This window comes from Malaclemys terrapin, chromosome 2 (assembly GCF_027887155.1).
Source record: "Malaclemys terrapin pileata isolate rMalTer1 chromosome 2, rMalTer1.hap1, whole genome shotgun sequence".
In the NCBI taxonomy this organism is placed as follows: Eukaryota; Metazoa; Chordata; order Testudines; family Emydidae; genus Malaclemys; species Malaclemys terrapin.
The window spans coordinates 2,161,297-2,177,369 of NC_071506.1; the positions used below are offsets into that span (position 1 = coordinate 2,161,297).

A 16,073-nucleotide genomic window follows, 5' to 3' on the forward strand; every position below is an offset into this window, starting at 1 on the left:
TTATGCTGCCGGAACCAAGGGGAAGTGATCATAGTCCTAGAATCAAGAAAGGAAAATGTTAGGGAAGCCTCATCTAATTATATCCATTTTAAATCACATGGGTTAGGCATTCACTCAGTTGTCAGTTCCCTCCTTTTTCACAATGGCAGGAAACAGCTGGGACAGAATCCAGGGCTAGCATGGCTTGTGACAGTGGGAATATTTTGTAATATTTGAGTCCTGTTTGTGCCTTAGTTTCCCCTATATGGTGCATTAGCTCAGTGGGTGGAAAAGGACCATTTGCTCTGAGCAAGCCAACACACACAAGTCTGGGTGTCGCATAGTTGTCTGGGCACTAGACCCCATATCAGTGGAGCATTTTAGAAGACAATGGCAAATCCAATTGCCCAGACATTGACGGTTTGCAGCCAACACCCCCGAGGGATGCAGATTTCCCCCCCTCTCCACAGCGAAGATGGGCACCGTTCCCCAGCTGGAGTACAGAAGACTGGGGGGTTACGTGTTGGCTGCTGGAAGGAGTTGGGGCTCTCACCTGGTGTCTGACCAAGGAGGTCAGATGGAGAGACAGAGCTTGAACCACGGCTTGGCTGGGCTCTGGGCTGACCAGAATGGACTGTGCTGTAACCTTCAGTTCTGTAACCCTGAGGACTTACTGTGCTGGGTTCCAGGTAACTAATAAACTCACTGTTTTGATGATACTGTGCGAGTGTCCCTGCCAGTGCTGGGCGAGGTGCAGTAATCCCTGCAGAGTGGACAAGTCTCCATCAGGAATCCGTCTCAGTGGGCTTGCTGAATGGAGCTCACTGTGTGAAGCAGGAGTGCTGAAGACCCAGAGGTCCAGTCTGAGAAGGCACTGGAGCCACGTGGCTTACCTGGAGGAAGAGTGAGACCCGTAACAGGTCTGGCACCCTGAAGGGGTTCCTCCGAGAGTCTGTTCCAAAGCTAGGGGCATAGCACCAATCCTGTGGATCTGTGACATGGGTATGTTGTTAAAAGTCAAGAAATGATACGGTCTCGCTTGATATTCTTATCGATAAACTAGGCAAATACAATTTAGATGGGGCTACTATAAGGTGGGTGCATAACTGGCTGGATAATCGTACTCAGAGAGTTGTTATTAATGGTTCCCAATCCTGCTGGAAAGTCATAACGAGTGGGGTTCCGCAGGGGTCTGTTTTGGGACCGGCTCTGTTCAATATCTTCATTAACAACTTGGATATTGGCATAGAAAGTACGCTTATTAAGTTTGCGGATGATACCAAACTGGGAGGGATTGCAACTGCTTTGGAGGACAGGGTCATAATTCAAAATGATCTGGACAAATTGGAGAAATGGGCTGAGGTAAACAGGATGAAGTTTAACAAAGACAAATGCAAAGTGCTCCACTTAGGAAGAAAAAATCAGTTTCACACATACAGAATGGGAAGAGACTGTCTAGGAAGGAGTACGGCAGAAAGGGATCTAGGGGTTACAGTGGACCACAAGCTAAATATGAGTCAACAGTGTGATGCTGTTGCAAAAAAAGCAAACATGATTCTGGGATGTATTAACAGGCGTGTTGTGAGCAAGACACGAGAAGTCATTCTTCCGCTCTACTCTGCTCTGGTTAGGCCTCAGCTGGAGTATTGTGTCCAGTTCTGGGCACTGCATTTCAAGAAAGATGTGGAGAAATTGGAGACGGTCCAGAGAAGAGCAACAAGAATGATTAAAGGTCTTGAGAACATGACCTATGAAGGAAGGCTGAAAGAATTGGGTTTGTTTAGTTTGGAAAAGAGAAGACTGAGAGGGGACATGATAGCAGTTTTCAAGTATCTAAAAGGGTGTCATAAGGAGGAGGGAGAAAACTTGTTCACCTTTGCCTCTAAGGATAGAACAAGAAGCAATGGCCTCAAACTGCAGCAAGCGAGGTCCAGGTTGGACATTAGGAAAAAGTTCCTAACTGTCAGGGTGGTTAAACACTGGAATAAATTGCCTAGGGCGGTTGTGGAATCTCCATCTCTGGAGATATTTGAGAGTAGGTTAGATAAATGTCTATCAGGGATGGTCTAGACAGTATTTGGTCCTGCCATGCGGGCAGGGCACTGGACTCGATGACCTCTCGAGGTCCCTTCCAGTCCTAGAATCTATGAAATAGCATGTTCTAAGCTTCAGTAGCTTTCACTCCCTACGGGTAATTCAAGCCTGGTCTGTGTAAACAAACTGTTCTACAAAGCGTACCAGTATAGTTAAAGCCGTACAGCTCCCCTCGTGTGAATGCAATGTTATCAGTATAAAGGTGCCTTTCCCCTGTAGGGAAGGAGGGGTATGCGTTTTACTGATAATACTTTGCCCATACTAGAGGTCTCACCATTTATCTATTTCGGTAAAAAGAAATTGCACCTATAACTTGAATCCATAAATAGTACAAACATTGTGTGCAGAGTGTTGAGGCCTTAAAGTGGAATAGAAAAAAAGCAAAGAAAAAGGATACTCTGAAAGACCAACTGTAGTGAGCTAAGAGCTTCCCATCCCCACTGCCAGCAGAATTTTTTCTGGCTTTCATACTTGCATAGTCATGAAAGCTACCTAATCTGTTATAGCAACTCTTCCCAGAGTTTTCCAGTAGTCTTAACCCAAACAGTATTACCCCATAAGCAGAGCAACCTTGAACAGTCTCGGAAGATAACAAGAGTCCAGTTCTCAAAACAAAGTTCCCAGCATGCACCGGTTGGTTCTTAGCCCCAGTCGTGGTTTTTTTTTTTAAACACCATTTCCAGAGTTCCAAGGTAAAAAGTCCCTAGGCCTAAAATCCACACCCCTTTTGTGTAACGAGCTCATGTCATGTCAGTTAGTTGTAATGCCAGGTTAGTCACTACGTTTTTGTCCTTAAGGTGAAGATTAGACATTCCTGCTTTTATTGAGATGTATAATAATCTTCCTGAGATGCACTGCCTGGGAGACAATTCTTACTGTGAAACATCTGTACAATACCAGTAGCTTTCTAATGGACTGGGACTATACTCGCAACTCTCTGTTCCAAAAATAAGCTAGCGTTTGAATGTCCTTTCTTGTACATTTGTCTACGTTTTTGGGTGCTGTCCCTTGATATGATGATGATGGAAAGTCAGGCGGTGAATAGGTCCCAGGGAGATAAACCTTGACAAGGCTTTAAATACACAGTGCTCGTCCTGAGAACAGTCTCTTGCCGGAATCCCCCTCACAACAGAGCTGAGAACAGGGGCAAACAAACTTCTTGCTTTAGACGGGGAAAAATGTGTTCTAGTTAATTGTCAAAACTACAGCTCTTGCTACCATTGGCATGTAAGGAACTGAAGGATCAGCCAAAGCATTCTTAGTTCAAGACTGTATTTTTAATAATGATCATGTTCTTTCTCCTCTCGGTTGCAACAGGAATTGATTTATCTGGGGGAGGGAGTTGGGATTGTGGTAGGTGGCTGTTCAGTTTTTAAATTTTATCTAGGAGCGAAGTTAAAGAATTTGGACAAATCCAGACTGAAAGGTGATTTCACAGTGTCCCAGACCAACTAGTCCAGTTTGCTGGAAGAAAAATTGAGTGTGATTCTGTGGATTAAAATTGTTGATTAGCAGAGGGTGTGCAGTGAGTTTATTGGAATCTGCTTGTTTGGTTTTCATAGTATAGTAATGTGGCTGTTGCAGTAGTATCTTTCTTGAATTGTTCAATGCTTATTTAGTAGAATTTTTCAATTCCATAATCTTGTATTTCTCCCAAGTAACGTTTCAGTATAAAGATATTATAGTGGCCCACAGTGCAAATTGGTAAATTTGAAGTTCTCCTGGTTAGTGGCTAATCTGATTAGTTCATTGGGTCATGGTAACATGACTAATTTAGATCCGCTTCTCTTTGAGCTGTGGTCAAGTGAAAAATTCTCTATCTGGCATTAGGACAGTAAATGCAGTTAGTGTTGCAAGTAATCTACCATAAGCTATAAAATAAACGTTCTAAGGGAAATACGGGGAAGCCTCCTGTTTTCGGTGCTAGCTGGTTTCCTGGGACATGGAGTTTTCATGGAAATACTCCCGAGTAGGAGCTAGCATTCTGGGATGGAGGAGTGGGGGAGTACAATCTGTTCAAAACCTGAAAACCATGTACTCTGTTCTCAAGAAATCTGTCTATTCCCAAGTTAATGCTAGTTCAATGCTCTCTGCAAATGCACTGTGCTGTCTCTTCTGGGGCCTAAACTTGTGTTGCTTAGTGCTCCTTTTACTCTGAGAACATGCAGGGAAGTGCAGAACTGACGTGTGTGTGTGTGAACACTGTAGCACTTTTTAAAGATCTCTAGGTCAGGAGTTCTCAACCTTTTTCTTTCTGACACTCCCCACAAAATGCTATAAGAACTCCACAGCCCACCAGTGCCCCAACAACTGTTTTTCTGCATCTAAAAGCCAGGCCCCCATTAGAGTATCAAGCAGGGCAGTTGCCTGGGGGCCCTGCAAAGCTAAGTTGCTTTGGTTTCAGCCAAGGTGGCGGGGCTCAGGCTTCGGCTTTCTGCCCTGGGCCCCAGCGAGTCTAACATTGGTCCTGCTTGGCGGACCCCCTGAAACCTGCTCAGGGGCCCCAGACCCCTGCTGGAGAACGGCTGCTGTTGGTGACTTTGACTTCTCTTCCCTTCCAGGCCAGCAAAGCAGGAATACGCTGGGATTAGCCTAGAGACATTGCTCAGTTTCCTCTCAGCACACGCATACCTATATTTACCTTTTGGCTTTAAATTCTTGAGCGAGGCTGCAACATAAAGGATGCCTTTCATATACCCCTCACCTGGAGGCTATATCAAGGATTAGCTTTAATGCTCCAGATGTGGGCTTTAGAAAGTATGCCAGTGTTGTTAGAAATGATGACAGTTTCATTACCTTTCAACACTAGTCCTTTGAATAACTATGGGCCATGATGTCTCCGTGGTTCATGACCAAGGTCTTTGGTTTCTAAGGATCACTTGAATAACAGAGAAACTGGCTAATGTCACTACAGTAATGTACAATTTCTCTAAATCATTTAGTTGCTGCTGGAGTGCAGGAAGCTCTTTTCAACCACAGCTGTTGTCTAACTTAAATAACACTTCAGAGCCACCACTCTTGATTTATCCTAGTGGTTTACAAAATTGGCATATTCCAAAAAATTTTTTTGCAGTGGACTTGTATGCTCTTGAGAGTGATTTTAGATGTTCTGAGTGTGTTTGAAGTTTTGAGTACATCACTATTACCTAAGCTGCTCAGAAAGCACGTTTCAGCATGTCACTTCTTTCCTTCTCCCACTGAGTAGTAGAATTGCAATGTCACTTTTTTACCAGCAGGTCATATAACATCCATATCAAAAGCTATCCTTATAGCACATCAGTTGTAACAAACCTCTCAAAGCCAGGAAGTTCCTAGTTGAGGGCTCAAAATTTTAAACAAACAGTATAGTCCAAGTTGGTATGCTTATTTATGGTTATTTTAATCCTCCTGTTCTGCAGGGGTGGGGAGGGATTGAAGCAAAATCCATTTCTGAGTTCAGTACAAAAGACCATCTCATATTTGTAGCTTTCTGCTGAAATGTCAAGATCTTCCAGGTGTTTAAATCTCTCCTCATTAACCCTCACTGAATATGCTGTTTACATATGCTGACTGGAGTTCTTTCCTAGATCCTCTTCAGTCCAGCTTCTGTCTGTTGCACTCCACTGAAAGCACTCTCGCCAAAGTCTTCAATGTTCTCTTCCTAGCCAAAGCTCAGAATCTGTATCCCATCCTCATCCTCCTCAGCCTATGGGCCACCTTTGACATTGTTGACCATGCACTGCTTCTTGAAATCTTGTACTCCCTTGGCTTCCATGACTCTGTTCTCTCCTGGGTCTCCTCCTTCCTCCACAATGGCTTCTTCAACATGTCCTTTGGAGGATCCTTCCTATCCTCCCTCCAGTTGTCTGTGGAGTTTCCACAGAACTCTGTCCTTGGTCCCCTTCTCTTCTCCCTCTACACCTTATCTCCAAGAAGCCTCATCTGCAAACATCAATTAAACTACTAGCTGTCTGCTGATTTGAAGATCTGCTTCTCTCCTTCTTGTCATACTGTCACGACCATGAGGGCCTACCTCAGGAAAGTCTGTCAAAAACAGGGCAAACACCCAAAACTGGTGGTGTGTTTTATAATTAAATTTCACCAAACCAGTAACAAATGTGAACCCCTGGACCACTATAACAGTCTTACCATGGAGTCACGAACAGTCCCCTAGATTCTCCAGTCTATCTTGCCACCCAGACAAGCTGGACTTAGTGAAAAATGGTCACTTACACCAAAAATCACACCACATTTCCGTTGCTTCCAGTCCCAAGAGACCAGTCACTTACCCCAGAGCAACTGGTACTCTAGATCCTACACCAAAGACAGCGCCTGTAGCCAGTCCTGTAATAAACTGTCTAAAGGAAAAAGGAATGAATTATTTACACGTTAAAACAAGCAACCATAGTAACTCATTGGTGTGTCTGTCTAAATCCTAAGAGTGTCAGAGTTGTTGTGATCTGTCTATTCAAAGTGTCTTTCAGGGCAGCCCCTGGGGATCTCTGGCTTCAGTTTTGAGTCTCTGGACCTTCAGAGTTCAAACAGACAAAAAGATGTGGTTTCTTCTTGTCATGATGATGGGCCAAGTTCACATGCAGGTCTCCTCTTCATGGGTGACAGGAGGGAGAAGGGGAGAAGCAATCAACAAAGTCCACAATGGTTTGTCTGGTGTCCATGGGCCCTCTTTTGTTGGGCAGGAGATAACACCACCTATGGCAAACTAGTGTTTCTCTCCAGACTGGGGCGGGTGCTGGCTGTACAGTTTCAGACCAAACACTTCAATATTTCCTTATAACATGGGATCTAGACATTATAAATGAGATTAATACATGCAGCAACTTACAAGCATTTCATAGAGTCTAAACACTAAATCTGGGTGGGCAAACTACAGCCCATGGGCCGAGCCGCTGGGTTGGGGGCAGCAAAACGCGGCTCGGCCCCGTTCCAGCGCTCCAGCCAGGGCGCTGGATCAGGGGCTGCAAAATGCGGCTCCCGGAAGCCGTGGCATGGCCCCACTCTGGCTCCTGCCTGCTCCAATGGGAGCTGCAGAAGCGGCGCCTGCGGATGGGGCAGCGTGCAAAGCTGCCTGGCCGCACCTCTGCTTAGGAGCCAGAGAAGGGACATGCTACTACTTCCAGGGGCTGCTTGAGGTAAGCGCTGCTTGGAGCCTGCACCCCTGAGCCTCTCCCCACACCCCAACCCCCTGCCTCAGCCCTGATCCCCCTCCCACTCTCCAAACCCCTTGATCCCAGCCCGGAGCACCCTCCTGCATCCCAAACCTCTCATCACCAGATCCTGCACCCCAGCCCCAATTTTGTGAGCCTTCATGGCCCGCCATACAACTTCTATTCCCCAATGTGGCCCTCAGGCCAAAAAGGGTGCCCACCCCTGTACTAAATACATTCTTATAAGACTAATACCTATTTTGAGCAAAACTAACATCCAGGTGACCTGGTCTGGTGTCCAGCTAGGAGGCGGTCAGTTCTTAGCTTATGCCTGCAGCCTGGGCTGGAGCCGGCACCTGGCCTGCCAGCAGCATACTTCTGTCCAGGTGAAAATTAGCAATCCGAAAATTAGCAACCTGGCTAAAACCGCTTTTAAACTCTCCTCCTCCCCCCCCCCCCCGTCCCCTCCACGCGCCTCCCCATTACCTCCCTCCGCCATCACTGGACACACCACCATCCCACCACTCAGGCCTGTACTGAGTGTCATCTTGGACTTAGACCTCTCTCTAGAACCCCCCTTACCTCGTCCGTGCCCCAGCAGGGCTGTGCCTCCGGGGGATGGGATAAGGAGGCTGGGGTTGTGAGCAGGGTCACAGCTGGGGACCAAGGCTGGGGGCAGGCAACGAGGTCCGTGGCCAGGTGTGGTTCTGCTCTCAGCCCCAGAACGGGATGGGGCTGGGATGGGGCAGGAATGGAGCAGAGCTGGTGGAGAGGTTGGGTGGCATTCCCTCCCCTGCCTCCTGTTGGGGCTGGCCTGGGCCCCACTGTGCCCACCCCCCGGAAGTTCCTCCATGCTCCCTTAGGGGGGTGCACCCCTCAGTTTTGGGACCTCTGCTCTAGGACCTCACATCCAAGCTATATCGAAGTCTTGCACGTTCTTTGTGAGTAACATCTCTAACATCCCACCTCTCCTTTCCATCCACACAGCTGAGACCCTCTCATCCCAGCTCCTGCAGCATCTTTTCTCTGGCCTGGCCAAATGCAGTCTTGCCCCCCTCATACCCATTCAGAATGCTGCTGCAGAGATCATCCCTCCACTGGCTGCCTCTTCTGTCATATTAAACAGACTTGTCTTCACTTTCAAGGCCCTTCATGGCCTATCCCCACCCAACCTATCACTTCTCACTCAGTATTGAAAGGTTGATCATGTCTGGCATCATGGGCTGATTGGAAGCCTCCGTTGCCTGCTTGTTAAATTGTCAAACACTTCTCTGCTTTTTTCCAGGCTTCCCCACATGCATGGGAGGAGCTTCCTATAAACAGTCTCAAAACTGCCTCCTATTCCTCCTCCAAACTCTGCTTTGCTGTCATGCCTCCAAAACACTTGACGGCAGTCCCGCTGCTGATGTGCTGAGGCCACTGCCTGCCATGCTGACCAGTATTGTCCTATTATTTCCCTGTTGTTTGGTCTGTGTCCAGCTGTTGAGCTCTCTGGAGCAGAGAGTTTTTTGTTCTGTTTGTCCAGCACCTAGCACAGTGGGGGCCTGGTCCATGAGTGGGGTACCTAGGAGCTACAAGGATACCAGTAATCTTCCCCACAACCCCAAGCTAATACTCAGTTACCAGACTGCCTCTTCAGGGCGGTATTGCTGCAGCGCTGTGTGTCAGTTATGGGCCTCCTGTACTCGTGGGTCTCTGTAACAACTGTGCCTCCAGCAGAAACACAGTACGTATCTGAAACGTAAGGATCTAAATGTAACCGGGATATGAGTGTTCGGCTATTTTAAAAAGTCAGTCTGGCACTTAAATCAGAAACTGCATGTGCTGTATTTACTCTTGCAGCATTTGCGAAGGGATTGTTGAATTTTAATCTTCCCTCCCCTACTGACTCACTGTGTGGTCTTTGGCAAGTCACTTATCCGCCGAGCCTTGGGTTCCCCGTACCTCTGAGGAATGTTATGGAGTAATGTCTATCTGGAATGTGTAATATCAAGTTCAGGGCCACGTGTCTCAGACAGGAGCCTTGCAAGGTGCAGCAGGCTCTGCTCTTCAGAGGAAGGGTGACTTGTGGTTGAGGCACTGGCCTGGGAGATCAGAGTTCTGTTCCCTGCTCTGCCACAGACTTCCCGTGCAATCTTGGACAAATTACTTAGGCCACGTTTGCACGGAAGCCGTGGTCTGCAGGCGTTATGTCGGCATACAGCCACCAACGTTTGTATAGCACTCAGGCGCATGCCTGCTTGCATCGACGCTGTGCCTGCGCACCATGAGTGCGGGTGTCAATGTGAGGCAGGTATCCCAGTGTGCCCCATGCTGACGTTCAGCGCAGTGCCTCTTGGGACACTCTCACAATGTGTTGTGGGGTAGAAGTAACTGGCCCTGAGGTCTCTGGGAACTACGGGTCAAGTTCCCAGCATGCAACGGTCTCCATCTCATAACGCCATCCATATCGCATCATTTTCACACCTTTAAAAAAAAATCCCCTGGATCCATGCAGCACTTTTCAGTGTCTGTCATCTCAGACAGAAGCATGGAGCCCACAAAGCTCTGCGCTAGTCTCATGAATGCGGCAAGCACAGGATGCACGATTCTCCTGTGTTTGCAGACTTGCGGGATGTATTGGAATAACTGGGACAAAACTGTTTCTTCGAGGACAGTTTGATGGACATAGGGAAAGAACAATTCGAGGGTGGTGGTATTCATGGAGCAGAGCTCCACTTCTGGGCTCAAGAAACAAGCACTGATTGGTGGGATTGCATCGTAATGTGGTTGCAGAACTTTCGCATGTGGAAGACCACATTCCTGGATCTGTGTGCTGAGCAAGCCCCAGCCCTCCAGCGCGTGGACACCAGAATGAGTTGCACTGACCGTTGAGAAGCAAGTGGCGGTCACACTCTGAAAGCTGACACAGCTGTATTGCTATTTATCGGGAGATGATTTTGAAGCTGGAAAATCCACAGTGGGGGCTGTTAATTGTCTCCTGCTCTGCAGAATTGTGACTCTCTGTGGTGTGCAGGATATAGTGGATGCATTCTCAGCAATGAGATTTCCAAACTGCGGTGGGGCACAAGCCCACATTGCCCAAAAGGCTATTTTTCAATGGTTCGGCAAGTGTTGGAGGATGACTGGAGATGCTTCACTGTTATCAATGGGGGCTGGTCAGGGAAGGTGTGTGACAGGTGCATCTTTAAGAACACAGGATTGTTCAGAAAGCTGCAGCAGGGGTATTCGTTCCCAACTGGCGGATTGCGACTGTTGATATGGAAATGCCAATAGTAATTCTGGGCATCCCAGCCTACCCCTTGATGCCCTAGCTCATGAAGTCGTACTCTAGTTACCGTGACAGCACCAAGGGAAGGTTCAGTTAGTGGCCCAGCAGTGCAGCGTGACCGTTGAATGTACTTTTGGTAGATTGAAGTGACACTGGTGATGTTTACTCACTAGATTGGATCTCAGTGAGGAAAATATCCCACTGGTTATAGCCACCTACTATCTGTGAGGCAAGGGGGGCAAAGCTGCTCTCAGGGTGGAGGGCGGGAGTGGAGCGACTGGCTGCTGGTGGAGCTGTGCGGCTGAGGAAGGCTTCGAGAGAGCAGTGTAATGGGCAGCCACAGGACCGTTCGGAGCCGGGGAGCTCGGGGTGCTGCTCAGAATTGTGTAGTGTTTGCTCCACATTGATAAATATGGCTGGTATTTTCCTGAAGCTATTCATTATGTGGCGCTTGGTATGCGTTTACAAGTACTGTTTGCTTTGGCTACTGCTGGGCATTCTGCAATATTTGTTGTGAACTAATAAAGAGAATTTGATTCTCCAAAGCGAAACTTGATTGTGTTGAAAAAACACTGCGGAAAATCAATGTGCAACCCCCCCACAGGCAATGTTATACACATTTTTAACACAACGAGGTGAAAAATCTGAAGGAGAAAGGAAGTCAATATATGTCCCTTTGAGCACACAGGTGTAGTCCATCGTGGCTACACGTGCACTAACCCACGAGAACCACGGTTGGTGTATGTCGATCTGTAGCTTTCCTTGCTGTCCCTCGGTGTGGAGTAGTGACGGTACAGATACGCCCTGTTGTGCTGCAGGATATGTTTAGGGACATGAGGTGGAGCAGCCGTGGAGTTCTCCGAGGACTGCAAAGGTGGAGAATCTGGAATTTTTGGATCTGTAGGTCAAACAAGGTCTGCAGCATTTGTTTGACCCATTATTTCCTGGTGCATTTCCCTCTTGTGCTGTGGGGGCTCCTGGGCCTTCTTCCTGTCCCCTTTCTCTGTGCTGTTAGTCCTGTTTGCCCTCCATGCCCCCTCTGTTCATGGTCCGATGTAGCACTGGCTTTATGGGATCTTGGGGAACATGTTCTTCCTCATTGGGGTCAGGGATCTGCAACTTGCAGAGGGGGCAGCCCTGAAGGCCACCACTCCAGAAGCTGCTGATAAAACCCGAGGTGTACTGTTGGTTTCCATTCACAATGGAAAAGAGGGAGTTTCAGAACTCCTTTTCCTTATTGCCATGAGCACCCTGCAGACGTGCTTATTGAACACCTCAGCACAGCTCTCTAACCCCGGCTGTGATGGGCATGGCCCAGTGCGGGGGGAAGTGGGGATTTTCTGCTGCGTGAATCATTTTGGTGCCTATTCCATGGGTATGAGCACAGGGCAATGGCAGTGAGTGCGGGCACTCTTTTCCACGGGCGTTGTGCCTGAGCGTCACAAAGACACAGAGAATACGTCTGCTCCCAGTGTCCCGAAGCCACCTGGGCCCATATGCCGCTGGCCTGTTTACTGCAATGGTGCCAGCCAAACTGATTGCAGAGTATCTCCATGAATGTGTCATTGAGCTCTCTAGGTGGGTACAAGGGACATCCCTGTGTACGTAAACAGAGTGCGCTGCATCCCTCTCTTCCCCCACTGCCTAACCCAACAGGGAAAGGAAAGACACCAGCTCTCCCTCTGTTTGCTGTGCTGCTACCTCTTCTCACCCGAGGAACAGTCCATACCTTTGTCTGGTTAACTTGGGGACAGGCAGGGCATCCTTTTGACGTGTAAACGTTGTAAGGAGAAATGCATGCACACACCTGAGTTCCCTTCCCCTTCATCAGGCTCACTCGCCTGGCAAGACTGGGGCAGTCTCAAGCAGGTCCTGGTTTGTGGCATGGCTAGAGTCCCCCACCACATCTTCCAACCCCTTCTTCCTCCTCTCTGGTCACAGCTAGGGTCTTTGTCCCAGGCTCCTCTGAGGGATCCACAGTGGTCTGTAGGGTGCTGGTGCGGTCTTCACCAAGTATGGTTTGCAGCTTCTTGTACAAGCAGCAGGTCTATGGCGAAGCCCTAGATCAATTGTTGCACTCCCTGGTCTCCTGAGATCCCTGGCAAAATTCCTTCCCTTTCACATGGCACTGCTGCTGATCCCTGTCATACCTTTTTGCCTGCATCCCCCCTACAGTCTGTTCAGAGATGTCCATTTTTCTACAGCTGGTCCATAGCTGTGCGTGCACAGCCTCTTCCTACTGGCTCAGGAGATCAGTATTTCCTGTCTGCAGCAGGCAGACGTGCACCTACTGCATGGAGCCGGCATGGTCGGCTGGGCAGTTGCACACAGTTAAGGGTGAGTTGTTAGGTGTGATCACCAGGTGAGTAATCAGGAGGTGGTGTTAAAACTCCCAATTTGTTTTTGAAATACGTGGGGGAGGGTGACCTTCAGGTTTCTGTGACCCCGGGGCATTTTAAAATTGTGACCAGAGCAATCCCAGTCCCAGGGAATGAGGCATTGTGGGACAGCTGCTAGAGCACTCATTCAGTTTCTACTTTCACACAGTGTTGATCTCAGTATGTCAAGCCTGGCTCTATGCCATGCGGGGAGGTGGTTTTAGTTCAGTGCTGTAATAGGGCACTTCCACTGGCCAGAGACAAATTTGGGTGTAGTCACATGTACATATGTTGTCGCAAGAAGACTTACGTCAGCCTGCGTAGTGGAGATATGGCCATACTCACTCAAGCCTAGGTTTTTCATCTCACAAATGGGGATACTTCCCTCCCTCATAGTGGTGCTGTGACGTACTCAGATGCTACAAAGAATACTAAACAAATCCTAAATAAAATCCGAAGGGAGCTCATCTATCTGTGTAGATCAGTACCTCCCCAGTGAAGCATTAGTAGTGCCAGGAGCACAACACCCCTGTCTTTTTGGCGAGATGCAAAACCGAGATTCTGATCACTTTGCTTCATTACAGATTCCGTGGCACTCTTGAGGTGTTAACCCCAATGTCTCAGCCAAATTCCAACTCTGGTAATTACATTCTGCCTCCTTAAATTCCCTTCACAGTTTCAATTAGACATGGTAGTGTTCACTTCCTGCTCTAATGATGATTGTGGTATTGCTGGGTGGTGGTAAACAGCTACAGGGAATCATCACAAAGGTGTTGGTGTTTCAGTCGTGAATGAAGTGACAGGGCGGGTGTCTGTGTCCTGCGTAGTGCTGAGTGTATCAGTGCTAATTGTACTCGGAGGCCATCTTCTCCCCCAAACTGGATACGTTGCAAGCCATTTGTTTCAAGTTTCCCTTTTTGGCATTACTCTTAAAGAAAACGTATTGCTAACGAATCTTTCCTTCTGATGCCTTGTACTGAACAGGCAAGTTAGGTTCTTGTCTAATCCCCAGATGTTTAATGCCGCTAGGGCTTCCTGTTTCTAAGAGGTGCTGTGCTGGGTTTGTCACCGGGACATGTAGCAAGGCTGGGGCTCTTGTCTGAGATGAGCCCCAAAGACTCCCGCTGCCCTGTGCTCCCCATGTGCTGTGCTGCACCCTTGGCAGGTAGCTGGCATGTGGAAAATGAAGTGGTCTGGCTGAGAAGGACTCGCCACCTTTGCTGTCAGCCTAGCAGAAGGGTAGAGTAGGCAGTGTTGGAATGTCTGCTGCTGGGGGAGGGGTCGGGTTTCTTACATTGGTGAGGGGGCAGAGGACATCCCCTCAAAGGGTTAATGATCCCGAAGACTGTTGAACTAGTAGAGCACTGTGTGTCTCAGTCTTTGGCAAATGATGAGAGATTTGTGCTTGCAATCACATTCTCAATCTTTAGATTGCTCTGCCTTTCTCTAATTATCCACCTTTGACTTTTAGATGGCTTTCGAAAGGTTGTCCACATTGAGCAGGGTGGTTTGGTGAAGCCAGAGAAGGACGATACTGAATTTCAACATCCGTACTTCATCCGAGGCCAGGAGCAGCTCCTGGAGAATATCAAGAGGAAAGTAACCAGCGTAAGTGTACCTAACCGATATTCCAGGCCAGCCCGTGGGTGAACCACTGTGAAACTGAGGAGGTTACTGTCTCCTCTTCAGTCAGCAAAGCAGCCGCAGGCTCTGGGTATAAAGGGGATTCTGGCACTGTAGTTTTCATGCTCTGCCAAGGGGGTTTTCTAGTTGACTCCTGCATCACATTTCATTGAGTCACAAGCTGCAGTGCCAATCGGCCAATCAGTGTGTGGTAGATATTTAGTGGACCAATTTCTCTAATTGCTCTCTTAGCATCTGGCTTGGGATACCCTGGAGACAACTGGGAATTTGGCCTGTAACATGGAAGCCAAATTCACTTTGACTTGGCAAATAGGGAGCCAGCTTCACCTCCAGATTTATCTCCTTTTCTTTTAAAGTACTGCCTATGTAGGTTTGGCCTAATGGAGGTTATGGCAAACTTTCCTCTCCCAGGGGGAGATGGGGGGAGGGATAGCTCAGTGGTTTGAGCATTGGCCTGCTAAACCCAGGGTTGTGAGTTCAATCCTTGAGGGGGCCACTTGGGGATCTGGGGCAAAATCAGTACTTGGTCCTGCTAGTGAAGGCAGGGGGCTGGACTCGATGACCTTTCAAGGTCCCTTCCAGTTCTAGGAGATGGGATGGGATGTCAGAGAGCAACTGAACCTTGGCTGTAGAACAGGAAGGAGCAACACAGTCATTGGCTGAACTGCAGTCTTCACTTCGACCGTTACATAAGAACGGCCATACTGGGTCAGAGCAAAGGTCCATCTAGCCCAGTATCCTGTCTGCCGACAGTGGCCAATGCCAGTTGCCCCAGAGGGAATGAACAGAACAGGGAATCATCAAGTAATCCATCCCCTGTCACCCATTCCCAGCTCCTGGCAAACAGAGGCTAGAGACACCATCCCTGCCCAGCCTGGCTAATAGTTGTTAATGGACCTATCCTGCATGAACTTATCTAGTTCATTTTTTTGAACCTTGTTATAGTCTTGGCCTTCAAAACATCCTCTGGAAAAGAGTTCCACAATTTGACTGTGCGTTGTGAGGAAAAAATACTTCCTTTTGTTTGCTTTAAACCTGCTGCCTACTAATTTCATTTGGTGACCCCTAGTTCTTGAGTTATGACAAGTAAATTACATGTCCTTATTTACCTTCTCAACATCAGTCATGATTTTATAGATCTCTATCATAACCACCCTTAGTTGTCTCTTTTCCAAGCTGAAAAATCCCAGTCTTATTAACCGCTCCTCATATGGCAGCCGTTCCATACCACTAATCATTTTTGTTGTCCTTTTCTGAACCTTTTCCGATTCCAATGCATCTTTTTTGAGATGGGGCGACCACATCCACACACAGTATTCAAGATGTGGGCGTACCATGGATTTATACAGAGGCAATATAGTTTCTGTCTGGTTCTCTAGCCCGTTCCTAATGGTTCTTCATATTCTGTTTGCTTTTTTGACTGCCGCTGCACATTGAGTGGATGTTTTCAGAGAACTACCCACAATGACTCCAAGATCTTTCTTGAGTGGTAACAGCTAATTTAGACCCCATCATTTTATATGTAGAGTTGGGATTATGTTTTCCATTGTGCATTACTTTGCA

General features: G+C 47.9%; 1 protein-coding gene across 4 annotated transcripts in view; it reads left to right on the forward strand.

Moving 5' to 3' along the window:
* The window catches only part of HSF1 (heat shock transcription factor 1), a 104,529-nt gene that overhangs the window by 23,135 nt on the left and 65,321 nt on the right, over positions 1–16,073 (forward strand). For 3 of the 4 annotated variants that reach the window (XR_008443850.1, XM_054018490.1, XM_054018489.1), the window contains exon 3: positions 14,338–14,474. Coding sequence is in view for 3 of the 4 variants with exons in the window: in XM_054018490.1 (XP_053874465.1) it covers positions 14,338–14,474 (137 nt within the window). In the remaining variant the exon portion in view is untranslated. Of the gene's footprint in view, positions 1–13,450; positions 13,507–14,337; positions 14,475–16,073 lie in introns of all 4 variants that reach the window. The other variant, XM_054018491.1, reaches the window with a different exon arrangement.